Here is a 19,170-nt window from a genome sequence, read left to right as displayed (position 1 = left end):
ATTAAGTTTTCTTGGAGTGCTAGGGATTATTCTTATTGTTTTGATAGAGGGAGTATATAAGTAAGGCTGGTGTCGAGGTGTGTAAATGCATGATATAAAAATATGCGCGATGATGTGGCTAAAATTTAAATTTTAGAACTTTATTTTATTATTGATTTTGATTTTTATCATTATAGTTTATTTTGATTATTGGTTGTCTTTTAATTCGCTAAGGATACACGTACTGTGTGCTCTTTTGTCTTCATTATTCTCAGTTTTTTCTTAGCTTTCACACGTACACTTTTTAAATTGTTAAACTATATATCTTTTATAAAAAAATACAATATATAAGCTTATCATTTTATATTTATAAAATAAATTTCTTGTATAGTAGTCAATCACATAATTTACACTATTAAGTAATGATAAAAGCATCAGATAATCTTTTCTATTTAGCGGTAAAACAGCAGAATCTTAGTACAAGTTTTATGGACAAATTAGTTCTAACTATTGTTTATTTTTCCGTAGTTTAATTATCAGCTGCTGCAGAGCAAACCATGACGTACTGACAGTGCAAATATGATACCATTCGCATGCATGGAGACTTTTCGATCGAATGGAAGAAGAAGAAGGTGACACGTACGTTCGCGTCGCTTCACCTACCTACTGATCAAGGATGCATCCACGAGCTACCGCTCTGCAAAAGGCGTCGTGGTGTGGTCAGCACTTCAAAATTTCTGCACCCAAGTCGTCGGTTCCATGAAGCATGCCCTATATATATTTATATATATTTTGTTCGATATCTAAATAATATTTGGTACCGTTATCTTTTTGACACATATTTGATGGTTTGTTTTATTCAATAAATTTATAAAATATGTAAAGTTATCTATATATGTATAAATAAAATAATATAAAAATAATTAATAATATGTAAATTTTTTTTAAATAAGATGAATAGTCATATATATATATATATATATATATATATATATATATATATATATATATATATATATATATATATATATATATATATATATAAAATCAACTGCCTGCCTCGAAGAAAGTATATGACAGCAACATTTTGTGATAATCGGTGTCTGTTCAGTCTTCTAGAAAGATATATAGACAGGCATGTATGTGGTGGTTGTTGATCAAGTGACTTAATTTGTCCTTTTCAACTTTAGTAGTGTAACTAATTTTTCTTCCCCGACAGAGATCTGTCCCAAAACCTTTTGCAACAAAAAATGGTTAAACTGACTTGGGGATTTGGCTTCATCTGATGTAATCTGTGGAATTGTTCTTAGCTTCTTTGTTGTTTTTAGTTTTTGTTTAGATTTTTTTTGGTCTCTTGAAATGGTCATGCATGGAACAGTAGTTCTTGTGGAAGAGATCGAATGCACGTAGAGAATTCAAAAGTACATCATATCCAAAGGTACATGTCAAGAGAATTCCATGCAGAGGAGTGTTCTCATACTTCAACATGTTGTAAAGACCATTATTCACTCAGAGGGCAAGCAGCTAGCATGTGGTCATCCACCATTGAGTCATTATAATTTATATTTTGTGCAAACCACTTGGGGACACCAACAACTTAATAAAACAGTTGCTCTATGAAATACTTATCCATTTCTTGACCACTTCGCTTTGGAAATATAGAAATTAATATACTCCATTTCAAAAATGGCCGAGGATAACACTATATTTTTGGTCATGTAGATCAAGTTTGGGATTGAGATTTCGGAGCATGGTGTGCTTGCATGCAGCTAGCTAGTTTATATCATGATTTGCAATATCGTTTGGGTGGCAGAATCCACAAGCCAGCGGTTTGGTAATAATCACGATTATCACCTAAAATAAGGCAAATTTGAATTAAAAATTTTGAATGGAACCCTGGCGGTTTTGAAATAGAAATCGTGCAATATGTAGCAATTATCGCAATACAATAGGAATATCGATAATCGGGAGTTTGATAACAATAATCATATGATTTATGAGATAATCTTTGTGGAGAAAGGAATGCTAATAATAAGGAGTTTGATAACGATAATTGCACAATTTGTGTGATATATCTTGCAGTAAATGAGGTTTCCGTTGGTACGTAGTTTAAAAATCGAAATGTTGGAATGAAAAATCCAAAAAAAAATCTGAGAAACTTTAGGTTTTTTTCGGACTGTCACAATTTTTCTGCTGGTAAATGAGGTTCGCAACATGAATAGTGCGATCTGTCAAATGATTTTAAAAAATATATGAATATAATTCACTATCCAACCATAATTGGATGCTACATATGTTATTTTTGAAAAGTTTCTTCACCACTAGATTCGAAAGAATTATAACTATCATCAAGAATTTTTTTTAGAAGAAATTTGAATTCTCACGAAATTTTCCGAACAATGCCGCGTTTTTTTCGAAATGCACCTGGGTGGCTCGACTGATTCTCAATAACCACGAGATTACCACGATAACGTGAACCCTGGCTTATATATATGGATTTCTGTATGTTTTCCAACATCGGGATATCTCTTAATTTGTCCAGATATATATTGAAAAGTGCGAAGAAATCCTTTTATTTTGAAACAGATTACATGTTTTGTGTGGTGGTTTTAGATAAATTGTAGGTCTTCTTTGAGCCTAGGAATTTACAATATTTTTAGTGGAATTAGTTCAACTATTTTGGAATTCCTACGAAATTATTTGTTCTGATGTCTAAATCATTTTTTTGGCTTAGAGAACTGGTAGCAAACCCAATTAATTAAAATATACCTCCTCTGTCCTAAATAAAAACTTATCACTTTAGAATTCAGAATTTATTATAAAAACGCACCACTCTGGAGTACTTATATTTAATCAATCACCTTATATTCAAATATCTCTTCATCATATATATCTCCAAATACTCTCACACTCTTAACCATACAAAAGTCACCACATTTACTTTTTCTCAAAGATTATATATTTTTCTTAAATATCCTAGAATGACAAGTATTTCGGGACGGATGTATATTCTTCTTCTATTTGACCACCATGCATGCCACAAGCACAATTTAGTCGTATAGTGCTGATGATCACCGTCGAAGGAGGTTACTGTTTGGCTTTTACAGATAAAAAAGGCAAATGCCATATTTTCAAATAAAAAATAATTTACGAATAAAACTTCTACACATGTGTTCTTATAGATTTAAAATAAAATACTGAAAAATAAACTAAGATAAGAAACCTAAAATTAACTCTAAATTTAAAGTTAAAAATTTAAATTTTGGTTTATAATTAATAATTAAATATAAACAGAAGCGAAAAGATGGTGGAAGTGAGCACCTTCCTCGTGTGTTCCTCAAAGAGTGATGTCAATGTCTGACAATGATATACGTATATCGGCCTTGTAGAACACGTACGTATTTGTATACGTATACGTGGCACCAATCACCCAATGGCAAGAGCTCTAGTGTCTCCCAATCGAATATACCGGTGAGATCCGTATAACCTACTACACGAACAGATTAAATACATTTCGTTATGTCAAGTATATACCTACTTATGAACAGATTAAGTACCTTTTGATTGTGTTTTTGATTCGGTTATGAACTCGGAAACACGAGCAAGGGAACAATATTGAAACAAGTGTGCGTAGATAGGAAGATGACACAATTCCATCTCAAATTAATGGAGAAATCAATACAGTGTATATACTGCCAAATGGAGGATTGGCATTGGTAGATAGATCACCTAATTAGCTGCTTACCAAACCTAATATTATACCTAATTTATTTAATTAATTAGGGAGGGGTAATTAGCAGCCACTCTTAAGTGTGTGGTCCTGTGATGAAAATATATATGTGCATGTTGGGTGTTCTAGAAGGCCTACCTACCAGATTAGGATTAAATAAGCATCTCCATTTGTCAAATCTACATGATCTGCATATGAAGGTTTGCATTTGTGTTTTATGTGTTTGATTATGGTTAATGGTATATGTTTAATTGCAACTAAGTTGTTCTATTGGATGAGAAGCATCTTTCATGCAGGCCAACTCAACCTAATACCTGGGCAGCAGGAATCTTAATGTACTTAATTTGGAAACAAAAGATTACAATTTAGGTTGCCAAAGAAGAGGTGAACATCAGCACGCAGTTGACGAGTTGCGATCAGGAATATCCAGTTCTGCTAATTGTCTTTTCTTCACAGAGACAGATGAGATAAATAATTAGCTAAGCATATGAATTATTTGGAAGTACATGTATCTTAATTACCAATTATACACACACTACTGGCCAAAACTTAACTACTCCCCCAATTTCCTATCGTTTTGAATAATGGTATTGTTAAACTTTTAAAGTTGTATATAGATGAGTCATTAAGAGTACTTTTTATATATTTTAATAGAAAATCATAGTTAGGGTAGACTTAAAAGACCACGCTGATATCTAAAACGATAAGAATTATCAAACATAGTAAGTACAAGTAATGATAGACGACAAATTAAGTCCAAGATTTTAGCCCTCACTTTTACTCTGATTCCTCCGTCCCAAAATACAAAAAGTTTACGAGTTTTTGGACAAATTAAGGAGCAAAGGATGATTTCATATGGCCCCTTATTAAACATGTATCATGCCATTCAATTTATGTTTAAGTGCATGTCCAATATTCTAAATTGTTGTTGTCTATTGATATACACAAACAACTAAAAAGATAACTTGCACAATGAGCTATCTATTTTGTTGTTTGTATCATATTTAATTAATCATTTTATATGTTTTATATTTGTTGCATGTAGATCAATGCATGAAATTTTTGTGCAAAATAGGTTGCATACAGCCCGGGAGCACATGCACGAGCAGTAGACGAACCAAGAAATGACAACCAAGTTTTTATTAAGTTAATGATGTCACGTAGAATGATTAATCTGATGTAGATGCATATAGACGATCATCGTCTCACTGCTATATATATGCCCTAAACATGTCATAAATCTCTATTTGGATATATTGAATTCCTAGGATAAATTTTGAGCATCAAAGTCCTTCTATTTTGGGTCAGAAGGAGCACAACACTATCTCAATAATTCTTGATGGCATTTGCGGAGAAGAACAAGATTGCCCTTCAATTGGAAAAAAAAAGGGGATTTAATTGAAGAGAGGTTAATTTTGAGTTGGCCGCACTGTGTATCTCCGTAAACAGAGGAGCCATGAAAACGCACGTTATCGATCATCAGTTCATCACATTGATAAAGTCTTTTTAAATGAAATTAGTGCAGTGCAATTGGATTTGCTTTTCACTAAACATTGTTGATTAAATGATATATATATAGCTCTGTTCACAAGTTCTTTCTCACTTAATTCTGCATTATTTGTAGTGATTTTAATTTGGCCGCATGCGTATGGATCGATTAATTTTATGGATGTTAATATTAATTAGCTTTCATGTGATGTAATATATTGCTAATCTTATGATTAAATACATAGGTCAATTCGTGACGATCGAGACTCGAGAGCGAGGAAAATGATCATGCAAAAATATCCGAATCTCTCCATGTTCACATGATATTAATTTCCAGAACAAGGGAGGTTATAATTAATTAGGCTTTTCTAAAATGAATATTACTACCACAAAGATGCTCCTGTAGCCATCAAATTTCCATGATGGGTACACATTTACATATCCTGCCTAGTTTTATTTTGGCTTGGATTAATTGCATGCCATGCAAACGTTAGAGACGTTTTGACAGTGATCAGTTTGACTTTTACTTTCATATATATATATATATATATATATATATATATATATATATTGACAGTGATCAGTTTGACTTTTACTTTCATATATATATATATATATATATATATATATATATATATATATATATATATATATATATATATATATATATATATATATATATATATATATATATATATATATATATGCAGCTTGCAGGTAAATACATACCTAATTATATATAGCTGGGTTAATTTTCTCAACTCCATTGAACTACAATTAAATTAAACTTGCTTTCTCCCGTCTCTCGATCATCATTGGCCATATCTTTGTGTTCACATACATACTGTAATCCCTATGGTCATGATCTAAAAAAACATAGAAGAGACGATTAGGTTTTGGTTTTGACCAAATAATTAATGAATATATAACTGCTTCCTTAGATCCATTTCGCGAACAGAATAATAATAAATATAATCTCTACTGGTCAAAGGAAAAGAGATATCAATCCAGCGTGCTTACGTGCTAATATTACCCATTATGTCCATTTATTCGGCATCATCGATCCTCCATGAGAGAGCTCGAGGCCATATATCGCTCGGTTACCCTGAAAACCTTCTGTCGGTCAGTTTCCGAAACTGGTACCTTTTTAGTGTAAAAAGTATAGTACGTTTAGATACATTATGTCTTGAGGTACCAAAAAATTTATACTAAAATTTTTGGTATCTTGAGATACTTTTCGAGAATAATATAAAAACTTCTTAGTTTTTACGATGATCATATGGTTACCGTCTATAATAACTGCGATACCATCGGGCGGACTAAGTCCTCCCATACGAGTAATGCAAACACTCCTGCTCCTACAGTGCTCGCGAGACATCCTCGTCTTTTCGCTCATGGTTATGCTTATAAATCAACATTTAAATATTTAGCCTTAAATTTAGAGTTGATTCGATGTTTTTTTATCGTAATTTTTTCAGTCTTGATTTCTAGATCGCTAAAAATATGTATATAAAATTTTATTTATAAATATTTTTCGTATGTAAATATGTCGTTTGACTTTTCCCCCTAAAAAGCCAAATAATCACCACCAGATCTGTTATTTGCAGGTTGTATTCTGGAAAAATAAATAAATTTCTTCAACTTCATATATGTGTACTGACAACCCAAGCTAGTATAGAGAATAATATGCAGTATATATATATATGCTTCACATAACATAACATTTAATTTATTGAAGGCCAAATGAAGACTGCACATTGGTAGATAGATAGATCATCCAATGGGGTACAATACATTTGGCCAAAAATATTTGCTATTTAGGATGAGGTTTAGTCAAATATCTAAAATTTCGACAACCAATTTTGTTTTAGATAATTTTGTAAAATCTAATAAGTCTGGGATATTATGATAGTCTATCATTTGTCTATATATATTAATCAAATCTTATCCAAAACAATGCATATTTTTAACAGACAGGAGTAATAATTATATGATCAGCTTACCAAACCTAATTAAGACTATGCTTAATAGTGTTTGTTTAGCAGGTAATTATAAGCCACCCTCCATGTGTGGTCCTGTGATGACATGTGTACGCATGAGTTTTGGTAGTGTTCTAGAAGGCTTACCTACCAGCCTAGGATGTAGTATTGAGTACAGCATCAATCCATTTGGCAAATCTAGAGGTGCATTATTTGTGTACTTTCTGACCTCAATGATAGCTTAAATTAATAGATATTTTTCCTTCATAAACACACGTGTGTGGCTGAATACAATTTTTTAATGTAATGTATAGAGGACGGCCGAGTTTCAATTATCAAAAAGGATAAACATGCTGTGGTAGGCCGACGCAATATATCTAATTCTTAGTTGTTTGTTTTTCTGAAGGGTATAACTCGGGACGTACACGAACACATATCATAACACATGCACACACGCGTGCGCGTCCCTACCACACGATTAGAATTTTGGGGTGCGCACGCGTGTGAGGAAAAAATCTCTGAGTGAGACGTGCGAGTGCGATCCCAGGGATCCCACGCGAGCTAACCCACTGAGCACTGCTCGGGATTCTTAGGGCCTGTTTGGTTGCTTGGGCTGCACCTGGCTCGCATGTGGCATGTAAAAATTGGTATGTTTGGTTGGTTGGGCTCGGTCCTCAGCCAGGCCAATGGGATGCAAAAAGGAGCTCCGGGCCAGGCTGAGGGGAAACGGCCGATTCCGGCTTCGCTACCCAGCCTGGCCCGTCGCATACAACCAAGCTGCATATGCGGGTGCAGTGTTGCACCCGCTCGCGTAGGACACAAAACCCACTCGGCGCGTAGGCCCGTCGGCTCCCCTCCTCATTTCTTCCCCTCGCGTGAAAATGTAGGGTTTGGAAGCTGGAAGGGCGGCGCTCGTGCGAGCGGCTCGTCGTCGAGCAGAAACCACTCTCCGTCTTTTCTCCTTCGCTTCCTCTGCCAGCGCGGTCGCCTCCACCGTTTCTCTACCGCTTCCTCTGTCCCGGTGTCACCGAGAGCCAGGAATCGCTTCTGGAAAGCTAGGTTTTGCTGAATTGCTCCCACGACGGCGCTTGTGGCAGCGACTCGTCGCTGGGCAGTAGGGGCCTGTTCTCTGTTGGACTCGCCCCCCCTCCCGTGTCCAGTAAGAAAGAACACACTCCCTACCCCTTGTCTGTTTCAAGGTTTGCTCCCTTCTACCTTTGTAGCTTATTTTTGTTTTGGTATGGTATTGTTCTTTGCCTGGGTACTCTGATTTGGTGGATTTGGTGTGGATTTGTTTTTGTGTGGAATTGGTGACCGTCTCCCCATGGATCTAGTGGATGTACTGGTTGATATTTCTGGAATAAATTTTGAGTAACCATATTTATGTTCTTTGTTGTCTGTAGCGTGTGATCTATGATTTCCATGCTAGGTTAGTACTGCTTACTTTTTGTTTCTTGGTAGATCTACTCATATTCCATTACTGCAGTTCTTACAATTATTATTTCTATGCTATGTTTGGTTGATATTTCTGGAATAAATTTTGAGTAACCATATTTATGTTCTTTGTTGTCTGTAGCGTGTGATCTATGATTTCCATGCTAGGTTAGTACTGCTTACTTTTTGTTTCTTGGTAGATCTACTCATATTCCATTACTGCAGTTCTTACAATTATTATTTCTATGCTATGTTTGTTTAGAGGTTAGAACTATTGATTGATACACTGAAGTGCTTACAATGTTGGCATGCCAAGGTTTGGTCCCTGATTTATTTGTATAACACTTCAGCGCTTGTCCTATATTTTCTTTGCTTGTTGGCTCTGAGGAATGGTAGTGGGCACCCTCACATCCTTCAAATGGTAGATTTACTTCTTGTTTTTTCTGGGTTAATTTTCCAGTAACTCGATTTATATTCTTTGTTGGGCATGGACTGGAAAATTTACTAAATTTGGTACTGCCGAAATGATTGTTGGATCGATTAGTTCTCCCATAGGTTTTGATACATTGGTAGTTAAATTGGTGTGCTTACACTTTCTTGATGTTGTTTGATATATTTAAATTTGAGACTACAATTTGCTCTCTCTTCCTACATTTCTGATTTGTGGGTGCTGAATTTTGTGGGTTTGGAAACCATCGCTCGTATATATTCTGCATATTGTGCAGCTTCCCATTTGTCTGAGCAAACATCCATGGTCAATGATAGTGTGCCACTGGAGGTAGCATCCGCTGGATGTGGCAGTCGTGGAACACATGCATACAAATTACATGACATTTGTTTACATTGGCAACACCATTGCTTTCAACCTTTTATTGACAATGTTAATGTACAAATTATTTCCGTAGATGGATGAAATGCGGCGTATTCGGAAGGCTTTAATTGCAAAATCTGCGGGGTTGGTGGCAGTGTTGTATGCTTATATGCTTTTCATTTTACCGAAAGCTAGAGAAAGGACACCTAGGATCTACTATGGTCCACCGTCCGAAAGAGATAGTGTTAGACAGTGTAATCTTAGTTATCTACCACACGGATCCACAAACTGTTTGAATCAACTTAGAATGATGAGGGCCCCATTTTTCCAACTATGTAACTTGTTCCGTGATAGAGCTCTTTTGCGTGATAGCATACATAGTTCGGTCGAAGAACAAGTTGCCATGTTTCTACTGGTTGTAGGCCATAACCACAGATTTCGAGCTTTGCAGCCCACCTTTAGAAGGTCCATAGAAACTATTAGTAGATACTTCAGGGAAGTATTGTATGCTGTTGGTGAGCTACGAAATGAGATGATCACTGCCCTCACAACTCAGACTCATATGAAAATCACAACGAACCCAAGATTCAACCCTTATTTTAAGGTAAAATAATATATCTATCTTCAATCTACTATGAAACCATATTATATTTATTTTGTTCGATCCTAATCTTTTCCATTGCTCCTTAGGATTGTATTGGTGCAATAGATGGAACTCATGTTGACGCTCGAGTTCCATCAGCAATATCTGCTGCCTTTAGGGGTAGGAAGGGTGTCCCTACACAAAATGTTATGGCTGCGGTGGACTTCGATCTTAGATTTACCTATGTTCTCGCCGGGTGGGAAGGTTCTGCACACGATGCACTGATACTAGCCGATGCCTTGGAAAAGGATGATGGCCTTAGTGTCCCCGCAGGTAATAGAAGTGAAATTTTTTTAGATAAACTAGGTTATCACTTTCACTAAAATAACACCTACACTACCCTTTTCTATGTCATAGGGAAGGACTACCTTGTTGATGCTGGATATGCGGCTAGACCAGGGTTCCTTCCACCTTTTCGTGGGTGTCGCTACCACTTGAGGGAGTATAGTAGAAGAAACTATCCTCATGACATGAGAGAGTTGTTTAACTTGAGACACTCTTCTCTTAGAGTCACGGTGGAAAGGGCTTTTGGGGCTCTCAAAAATCGATTCAAAATACTTTATAATAGACCTTTCCATCCATACAAGACCCAAGTGAAGCTCGTCCTTGCTTGCTGCATTCTGCATAATTGGATTCTACAGTTCGGTCAAGATCCTCACATTCCAGAAGAGGAGGAGTTGGAGGACTCTTCTGATAAGGAGGACGATGACTTAGAGGAGGACAACATAAGTACTGCTCAATAGGGATAATTTGGCTACTGAAATGTGGAACAATAGGGGAAGGTCTAGGGTGTAACTACTTTAGGGCTGTGGTGTTGCCATGTTTTCTATGCATTCATGATTATTGGTAAACCTTATTTATTGATTTGAGACCTATGGATGTTTGCAATAATGAGGAATTTCATATTTGATTTAAATTCATTTTGCTATTTGCATGTCATGCATATAGGATGGCTGAGGCTGGCAGTGGGAATGGTGCCCAGGTTGGACACCAGGGAGCTCTGCGTTGGACCTCAAACATGTCTAGCTTTATGCTTAGGCGCATGGTTGAGCTGATAGCGCAAGGCGTTAAGACTGACAAGGGGTTCAAGGAAGTTCACCTAAACCAAGTTGCGTGAGCTGTTTCAGACCACTACGGGTTTGAAGTCAGTGGGACCCAAGTATATAACCATCTTCGAAAATGGCGTCAACAGTGGTGCGCATTACTAGGCTCAAGGATATGAGCGGCGCTCTTTGGGATGATCAGCTATGCATGATTGTCCTAGAAGAGGAGCACTACATGGTTTATGTGAAGGTTGGTGTAAATACTGGTTCGTTAGTACGGCATTACATCATTACATTTAATTTATAACTCAAGCTTTGGTTAATTTCATAATAGGACCACTCGAAGGACGCTGAGTTTCTCAATGTGCCATTAGAGAACTATGTCCAGATGGCAATAATATTTGCCAACGGCCAAGCAACGGGGAGATATGCCATGGCCTCAACTGAAGCCCTTGGCAACCCTGTTGACATGGCTGATAGTGGTAATGTGCCAATGGATGTGAGTAATGGGGATGGTATTGCTGCTAGGGCAAGTGGTGTGGGAGCTGACTCTATAGGGAAGAGAACCGTGGCCAGTGCAGTAGGGCCTAGTGAGGAAGAATTAGCTGCATTGCATGATCTCACTGGAGGATCTAGTGGAGACAGGAAGAGGAAGAGAAGTGTTCTGAATGAAGGTGATATTGCTCTTATCACCAATATGACTGAATCTGTCAATAATGTGGCAGCAGAAATACACGCCACTGCGTACACTGAGGTACATCCTGATTTGTGCAAGTCAGTGATGGATCTGTCTGGTTTCACTGAGGATCAACTAGATCTTGTTCTCACTTTTTTGACAAAGGACAAGGCAGAAAGTCTTGTCTTTATTTAGAAGAATGAGGCTAGACGTGCTCGTTGGGTCACAAATTTCCTACGGAAGAATCACCCTGACGAAATCTAACTATTTAACTAACTATTATTGTTATGAGGTAGTCCTTGAACACCCATATGGTTTAAATGGTGATGCTTACGGTGGCACAGGACACCATGTGATTTTTTGTAAGTGTTAAGGTAGTAGTGGACAGCATATGCCTTTTGAGCAGGATAGCAACACTTCTTTAGGGTTTAGTGATGCAATGTGATATGTGATTTTTTGTAAGTGCTAAGGTAGTAGTGGACAACATATGCCTTTTGAGCAGGATAGCAACACTTCTCTAGTTCAGTGATGCATGCTGATATGTGATTTGAGGTGCCAAATTATTTTTGTACTTCTATATGTTCCTATCTTATTTCTAAATGAACTATATGTTGCTGTCTTATTTATGGGTGTTGTCTTATTTCTGGGTCCTTTATCTTTGTTTCACCATTCTATTGCATTTTTTGGTTTCTTCTAATCTATTACTATTCCATTTTGCAACGATGACAAGCAATGCAATACTTTATTGAAATTCTGAGGTCATCTCCTCTCCAACAAAATCTGGATTCAAAATTCTGAGGCCAATTACTCCATTCTGGAATTGAGGTTCTACTGTATTTACATGTTGCTATTTTTTGCTGGGTACTCCATTGTGAGATTCATTTTTTTTTTGCTATTTTTGGCTGGGTACTCCATTCTGGAATTCTGGAACTGAGGATACGAACGAGCTGCACCCCAGCCTTCAGCCTTCCTGTTGACAACAGTCGGTCTACAATACTGCGTGTATAAAATCCTCTGAAAATTGGATCTCTGGATGCAGTTTGTAAACAGAAATTGATGGTCTACAAAAAATTGATGAAATATGTACAGTCATGTCTGTCAGTACTGTGTGTGTAAATTATGTACAGTGAACGAGTGCACTTCATCAACGTTACAGGTTCATTATGCCGCCGCTGGATTATTATTGTAATTGATCTAATATCAATGGTTTAGCAAACTGGATTATGTGCATGCTTGTCTTTGGTTCCAGAAAAATTTCATCGGCTTTAAATATGGTTAAGTGATGTTTGTATTGTCACTTCCAATCTATCGTTATGAGATGTTCAAGTGTTGAGAACCGGCTCAAATACATCAATTCCGAACATATACGCATACATATACAAATCAACAATTTCTTATACTTGCTGTCACAACAACTCCTACCTTCGTTGTATACAAATCAACAATTTCTTATATGTATACCCTTTTGTTAATTTTTACTAAAAACCACTTCGACGAAATCAACAATTTCTTAAACTTGCTGTCACAACAACTCATACCAAACACCATCTATTACAAATAGCATCCAGGGATACAATCAACCAAACAACATCTGTTAGATACAGACTCCAAATATACAACCAATCAAACACTATCTCAGATATTCCAGGACAGATACATACAGGTAACCAAACAGAGCTACTTAGATTACTCTATCCAGGCTGCATGCGAACAGCCTGGATTGGATGATACGGAGCAGGCTGGGGACATCCGGGCAACCAAACAGGCCCTTAGCTGTCTGTTTGGTCCATGCATGTACCTCTCAGCTCTTATGCATGATGTACCAAATTAAGAAGTAAATATTAAGCAACTTTGGTTAATTAGGCCGTGGAAGAAAAATAATAAAATGCCATGCAAGTATATACATATAAACAGAATCTCTATATGTTATTTTCTCACAAAAGAAAAGGAATCTGATCAATATACATGTTCTTTCTATGAAAGAAAAGGATCTCCATCTGTTCACATTTGGGATGAGAGGGGCTTTTTAATTTATTTAGTTGACAGTGAATAAACATTTATGTTTTACCCCAAATTAAGATGCTCATGTAGCCATCAAATTCACATACATATACTTAACTTTCCTAGCTTCTAGGCTTGTCTCCTTATGCACAATACCGAGGGGGTTTTAGTTGGTGAAATGAAAATTTTTGCATGTCATATCAGATGTTTGACCGGATGTCGGAAGGGGTTTTCGGAGCGAATAAAAAAAACGAATTTCACAGCTGGCGTGGAAACCGCGAAACGAATCTTTTGAGCCTAATTAGTCCGTCATTAGCGCATGTGGGTTACTGTAGCACTTATGGCTAATCACATACTAATTAGGCTCAAAAGATTCATCTCACGATTTCTCATATAACTGTGCAATTAGTTTTTCATTTTATCTATGTTTAATACTCTATTTAGGTGTCCAAAGTTTCAATGTGATGTTTTTGGATGAAAATTTTTGGAAACTAAATAGCCCCTGAAGAGGATAGTCGGTTTGACTTTTTACTACTTGATATGGTTGCAGCCTGCAGGTAATCACATCACATGTTGACCTAGCTACACCTAGGTTAATTTTCTCAACACCATTGAAATATAATGAAGCAGGGTGTTCTCAGCATCTTTGTGTTCAGACAGATATGTACTCCCTGCAGTCATATATGATGAAACCAAGATTCCCTGCAATCCATGCATGCAGAGCTAGCTTAATGTTTAAATAGTACAAATGGTTTTGAGTTTTTGACCAAAGATCAATGCATGCAGGGCAGATAATCCAGCTTAGGATTAGTAGGGGCTCATTGTCATTTTCTTTCCCTTTCTTGTTTCCTTTGACCAGTTCATGGAGATCTATCAGGATTAAGGGTGTAAATGTGCCGGTCCGTTAACCCACTTATAGGCTAATTAAATGGGTAACCCGGTCGCTTATAGGCTAATTAAGTAGGTAACCCACCAGCGGATTTGCGGGTTGGCCCACTTACATCCTAATTAGGATAGGGTGCTTAGCCCTCCTGCGCCCATACTAACTAGAACGTTTTGGGTGTATGCTCCATCTTTTTAGATTATGGATAGAGATTTGATCTCTAGTCGATAAGTCGTTATATACCACCAAACAAATGATGTCCTATACTAACCTTGGAACATGCATTTCTATAGATAGTCACATCTTATAATATTATGATAAAACAAAGTCTTAAAATATATAAGCTAATTAATAATCTATGTAGTTCTTAATGTTTAATGTTGTTGATATTTAAACATGAGCGTGACCATTAATTTCTTTTAGAAATTTTGAGCAAATATGAAATCGTATAAGTCGTGCCAAAAGAACCTTCCGTGATAACACAAATCACGAAAAAAATAAATGATAATTACATACTATTTCGAAAAAAAACATAAATGGCCAAACGTATGTGTAAAAAACCCATGGTGTTAAACATTAAAAATCAGAGTTTCAAAAAAAATTAAAAATCAAATAAAGTATATACATAAGTATTCATTTTTATATGTAAAAAAAGTTGGTAGATTTGATAAATCCCGGCATTCATGAAGTTATATTTTTAAAGTGTATATGTTAGACCATTGGTTTTTAGAGATTCATATAGGTTAACAGCGCTGAAACTTTGCTACGCTGTTATCGCTGCATCGGCATCCACCTCACATGGTTGCTCAAGGGAACAGCAAACGTGCTACTCGCTCTTTATTTCATAATGTAAGACTTTTTAGTCTTGCCTAGATTCATATTAATGCTAATAAATCGAGACATATACGAGATATATATATATATATAAATTATATACATTCATCAATTGATGAATTTAGACAGGTTTTAAAGTATTACAATATGAAACAAAGCTAGTATATCATACAGAAAGTAACTAGAGTGGTAATAGGCACAATATTTTGGCTTACAAAATTTAAAGCCTGAGTCTAAAAAACAAGTTGACTGAAATTGTATATTTTTTAAGCTAACAATATATAAAGACCAAGTTTAACTATGAAAGGGCCCATAGATCTTGGCTTATATTACCGACCTTAATAGATGGTCTTACAGAGGCCTTCTCAGATCCAAATGGCCCATGAATGCCAACATGTATTAGAAATTCTAAAACAGAGTTTAGGTGATGCTCTAAGCCCACAATTATCACCAAACCAGGTGCAACAAGCACAACCAGTTTCGTAGGCCTGGAGTAGCTTGGGCGAGTCTTATTGAAAAGGTTTGTATACTATTGAGCAATTTTATCATTTTTGAGTAGGTACCGCGAGATAGCAAAATTTTAGTATAAAATTTGATACTTCATAGTACCTAGGTACCAAGAGGTGAGCTTTTTAACCATTCTTGACAAAGTACCTTAAGGTACCACACTTTTTAGTAAAATTTACACTAAAATTTTTCAAGGATGATAAAAAAACTCTCAAAAGGTATCAAAATTTTACACTGAAATTTTGGTACCTCTTGGTATATTCTCAAGTAGCATAAAATTGCTCATAATTGTTATGCTTATAATATTTTGTAATAAAACAAGTAGTAATAAAAATATATGATATTTTCAAAAATTGAATATTTGAATAAGATGAATGGTGAATGCCATGTCTAAAAATCTAATTGAATACTTGAATAAGATGAGTGGTCAAATGCCATGTCTAAAAATCCAAGTACCGTGCATCTTTACAGAGAGCATGAATCGATCAATTTAAGACTTAGCAATAATAGGATCAGTCCAACCATCTTCTCTGAAATCCTTTTACCCAAATCAATTCCCTCTCTCCCTTTTTCGTTCAAATTAATTATTATTTGTGTTGATGCTACTGTCAACAAATGGTGAACGAACAGGTGCATGCATGCTGTGCACATGTATCCTGACTATCCAGCTTAGCTTGTCACAATTGTTCAGAGTTGACGTCTGTGACAAATTATTGTGACTGAACTTTCTAAATCCATATGCCTGACAATTGACCGACTTGCTTAATTCAATGTGATTTTTTTGCATCTCTGAACGTGTGTTCAATCTGTACGTGCACCTCTAGCACACCATTTTGCAGACTTGCAGGGAAAATGCAATGCAAATGGAGCCTTAATTACATCCTCTGCATGAGGTTTTCTCTCTTGATGACACAGTAAATGAGATCCATTAACCTTGCATTAACCTGGCATTTACTTTCGGCCACCCAAGTTTAAGGGCACTAAGTTCTTGTTTAGATAGTATCACCAAATGCTATACTAATATCTCCTCCGAGAGATTATGGACACATTACTCGATCTCTCCTATTCAGATTCTGAAAATCTCACCATGGATTTCAGCTGGCTCTTCCATCCCCAGACAGCAATCTCTGATGGCATGCCATTTGATTCCTTTCTGCAGCAAGATGGGCACCACCGGCAGGAGCAGCATCATGTCGATCTTGATCACCCATTTGAAGCTGAATTCACCACTGTTCATGAACCTGCACTTGCAGGTGGATCTGTGCATCCTTTCACAACACTCTATGACATTGATCATGAGCTGTGCAGAAGAGGGATTAATAGGAAGGGTCGCACCGATGGCGAGGCTTCGTCGATCTTCCTGTTGATGCCCAAAGCTGAGGCTTCTTCTCATCTTGTAAGAGATGTTCATGCTGGAGCATATGACGATGCGTGTGGGATGAATGGTAAGCTGGTTTCAAGAAGCAAGGCGTCGCGCAAAGCCAGCAAGAAGGCTGATGCTGTCAAAGGCCACTGGACACTGAAAGAAGACAGGTAAAAAAAAGACATACTCATGCTGGATGAATGCTTCGTTTTTCTGTCAGGGTAGTACTCTTTGTAATGTTATGTGTCCAGTGTGATTTGAAATCATAAGTTGGATGAATTCTTTGTGATTGTGCCGAGTAGTACACTTTGTAAGGTTGCTGTCTAATGTAATTTGAACTCATAAGTTTGTGCTCTCTGTACAGTAACTCTAATAGTCATGAGTAAATTGAGTTGTTCTTGCAAATTTTGATAGGAAGTTGGTGAAGTTAGTGGAACAGTTTGGACTGAAGAAGTGGTCTCAGATAAGTGGAATGCTGCCTGGAAGAGTAGGAAAGCAATGCAGAGAAAGATGGTTTAACCATTTGAGGCCCAACATCAAGGTCTGTCCCCTTCTTGCCTTCTTTGATCTGTCTGTCTGTCTGTCTGGAAGGTTTTCAGTCTATAGCTAGTGAAGGGGAATGCCTGCATTTTCATTTCTTTATTTTAGTTTACTAGCCTTTCTGAAATTCATGTATTCAAATTACCAGTGATTTAAAATAGAATAAACAAATATTTGAGACCTAACATCAAGGTCCTTCTTACCCTTGCCTTCTGTAATCTGTTTGGATGATTTTCAGCTCTATATCTAGTCAAAGGGAATGCATGTGTTTTCATTTCTTATATTTCAGTTTAGCCGGTCCGAAATTCAGATATTCAAAATTACAAGTGATTTTACAAAATGCCAGCATGAATAAACATTTCCATGAGGCCATCAGATATTCCTAGAATTGATGCACTGAATGGTTAAACTTCTCTGTGCAAATACAAATGCAGAAAGACACTTGGAGCGAGGAGGAAGACATGGTTCTGATAGAAATACACAAGGAAGTTGGCAACAGATGGGCAGAGATAGCCAAACGCCTACATGGGAGAACTGAAAACTCCATCAAGAACCACTGGAATGCAACAAAGAGAAGGCAATTTGCGCGAAGGCGCAACCGATCCACCTCCAAATCAGGAACAGCTCTGCAAGACTACATCAAGAGCCTTGACATTGACACATTGTCTCCACAAGAATCACTGATGAACAATGAGAGGTCAGGATCCAATCCATCTGACATGATGATCACTACTCAAGGGACACTCTTCTTGGATGAGTATAACTGCAGCCACAGTCACACTTCTGAAGAGCATATAGTTCCTAGCTGTGATGGTTTTCCAGCTGATTTGTGGAGGGGTTTATTTGACAGAAAAGAGGAGGAAGAAACACAGTACTTGCTTTATGACATGGACAGCCATGTTGACATGAACTGTATTTTCAGCCATAGCGATTATGGCAGTAACATTGAGCCTGGATTAACATCACTGGTGACACCAGAAGAAGGTTTCAGCAGAAAGCAGGGCTATGCATTTCCAGATGGATTAGTTCAGAATTGAGATGATGATAGATTAACAGGCAGAATAACTTGCAGCTAGCTAGCCGTCCAGAGGAACATCAGTGATGGTGTATGTATATGTTATTACTGGAGCTACTCAGATAATTGTACGACCCTTTTAGATTTATTATCCTGTCCTGAGGAACTATATATATATATATATATATATATAGAAATAACAGTAAGATGCCAATACTAATCAGGAGAAGTTTGGTCTATTAGA

At 36.7% G+C, this 19,170-nt stretch overlaps 2 protein-coding genes across 2 annotated transcripts; both read left to right on the top strand.

Moving 5' to 3' along the window:
* Positions 1-9,515: 9,515 nt before the first annotated feature.
* LOC102717669 (protein ALP1-like) lies at positions 9,516-10,807 on the top strand. The gene is made up of 3 exons (XM_006664325.1): positions 9,516-10,025; positions 10,112-10,337; positions 10,422-10,807. Exons 1-3 carry the CDS (start codon positions 9,516-9,518, stop codon positions 10,805-10,807), a joined length of 1,122 nt encoding a protein of 373 aa, XP_006664388.1.
* Positions 10,808-17,095: 6,288 nt separating this feature from the next.
* Positions 17,096-18,948, top strand: LOC102717115 (transcription factor MYB13-like). Its single transcript, XM_006664324.1, has 3 exons — positions 17,096-17,541; positions 17,786-17,912; positions 18,346-18,948. The coding sequence occupies exons 1-3, from the start codon at positions 17,096-17,098 to the stop codon at positions 18,946-18,948; spliced, it is 1,176 nt and encodes a 391-aa protein (XP_006664387.1).
* Positions 18,949-19,170: the final 222 nt, after the last annotated feature.

The sequence above is a fragment of the Oryza brachyantha genome, chromosome 12 (genome assembly GCF_000231095.2).
Source record: "Oryza brachyantha chromosome 12, ObraRS2, whole genome shotgun sequence".
NCBI lineage: Eukaryota > Viridiplantae > Streptophyta > Magnoliopsida > Poales > Poaceae > Oryza > Oryza brachyantha.
This window is presented reverse-complemented; position numbering and strand designations above follow the sequence as displayed.

What these genes read in the sequence shown, in the direction of transcription:
- LOC102717669 (XM_006664325.1), top strand. Translation starts at nt 9,516, where the DNA reads ATGGATGAAATGCGGCGTATTCGGAAGGCTTTAATTGCAAAATCTGCG. An exon ending in GATTCAACCCTTATTTTAAG is followed by an intron (nt 10,026 to 10,111) that starts GTAAAATAATAT and finishes ATTGCTCCTTAG; the next exon opens with GATTGTATTGGTGCAATAGA. An exon ending in TGGCCTTAGTGTCCCCGCAG is followed by an intron (nt 10,338 to 10,421) that starts GTAATAGAAGTG and finishes TCTATGTCATAG; the next exon opens with GGAAGGACTACCTTGTTGAT.
- LOC102717115 (XM_006664324.1), top strand. Translation starts at nt 17,096, where the DNA reads ATGGATTTCAGCTGGCTCTTCCATCCCCAGACAGCAATCTCTGATGGC. An exon ending in TGGACACTGAAAGAAGACAG is followed by an intron (nt 17,542 to 17,785) that starts GTAAAAAAAAGA and finishes AAATTTTGATAG; the next exon opens with GAAGTTGGTGAAGTTAGTGG. An exon ending in ATTTGAGGCCCAACATCAAG is followed by an intron (nt 17,913 to 18,345) that starts GTCTGTCCCCTT and finishes ATACAAATGCAG; the next exon opens with AAAGACACTTGGAGCGAGGA.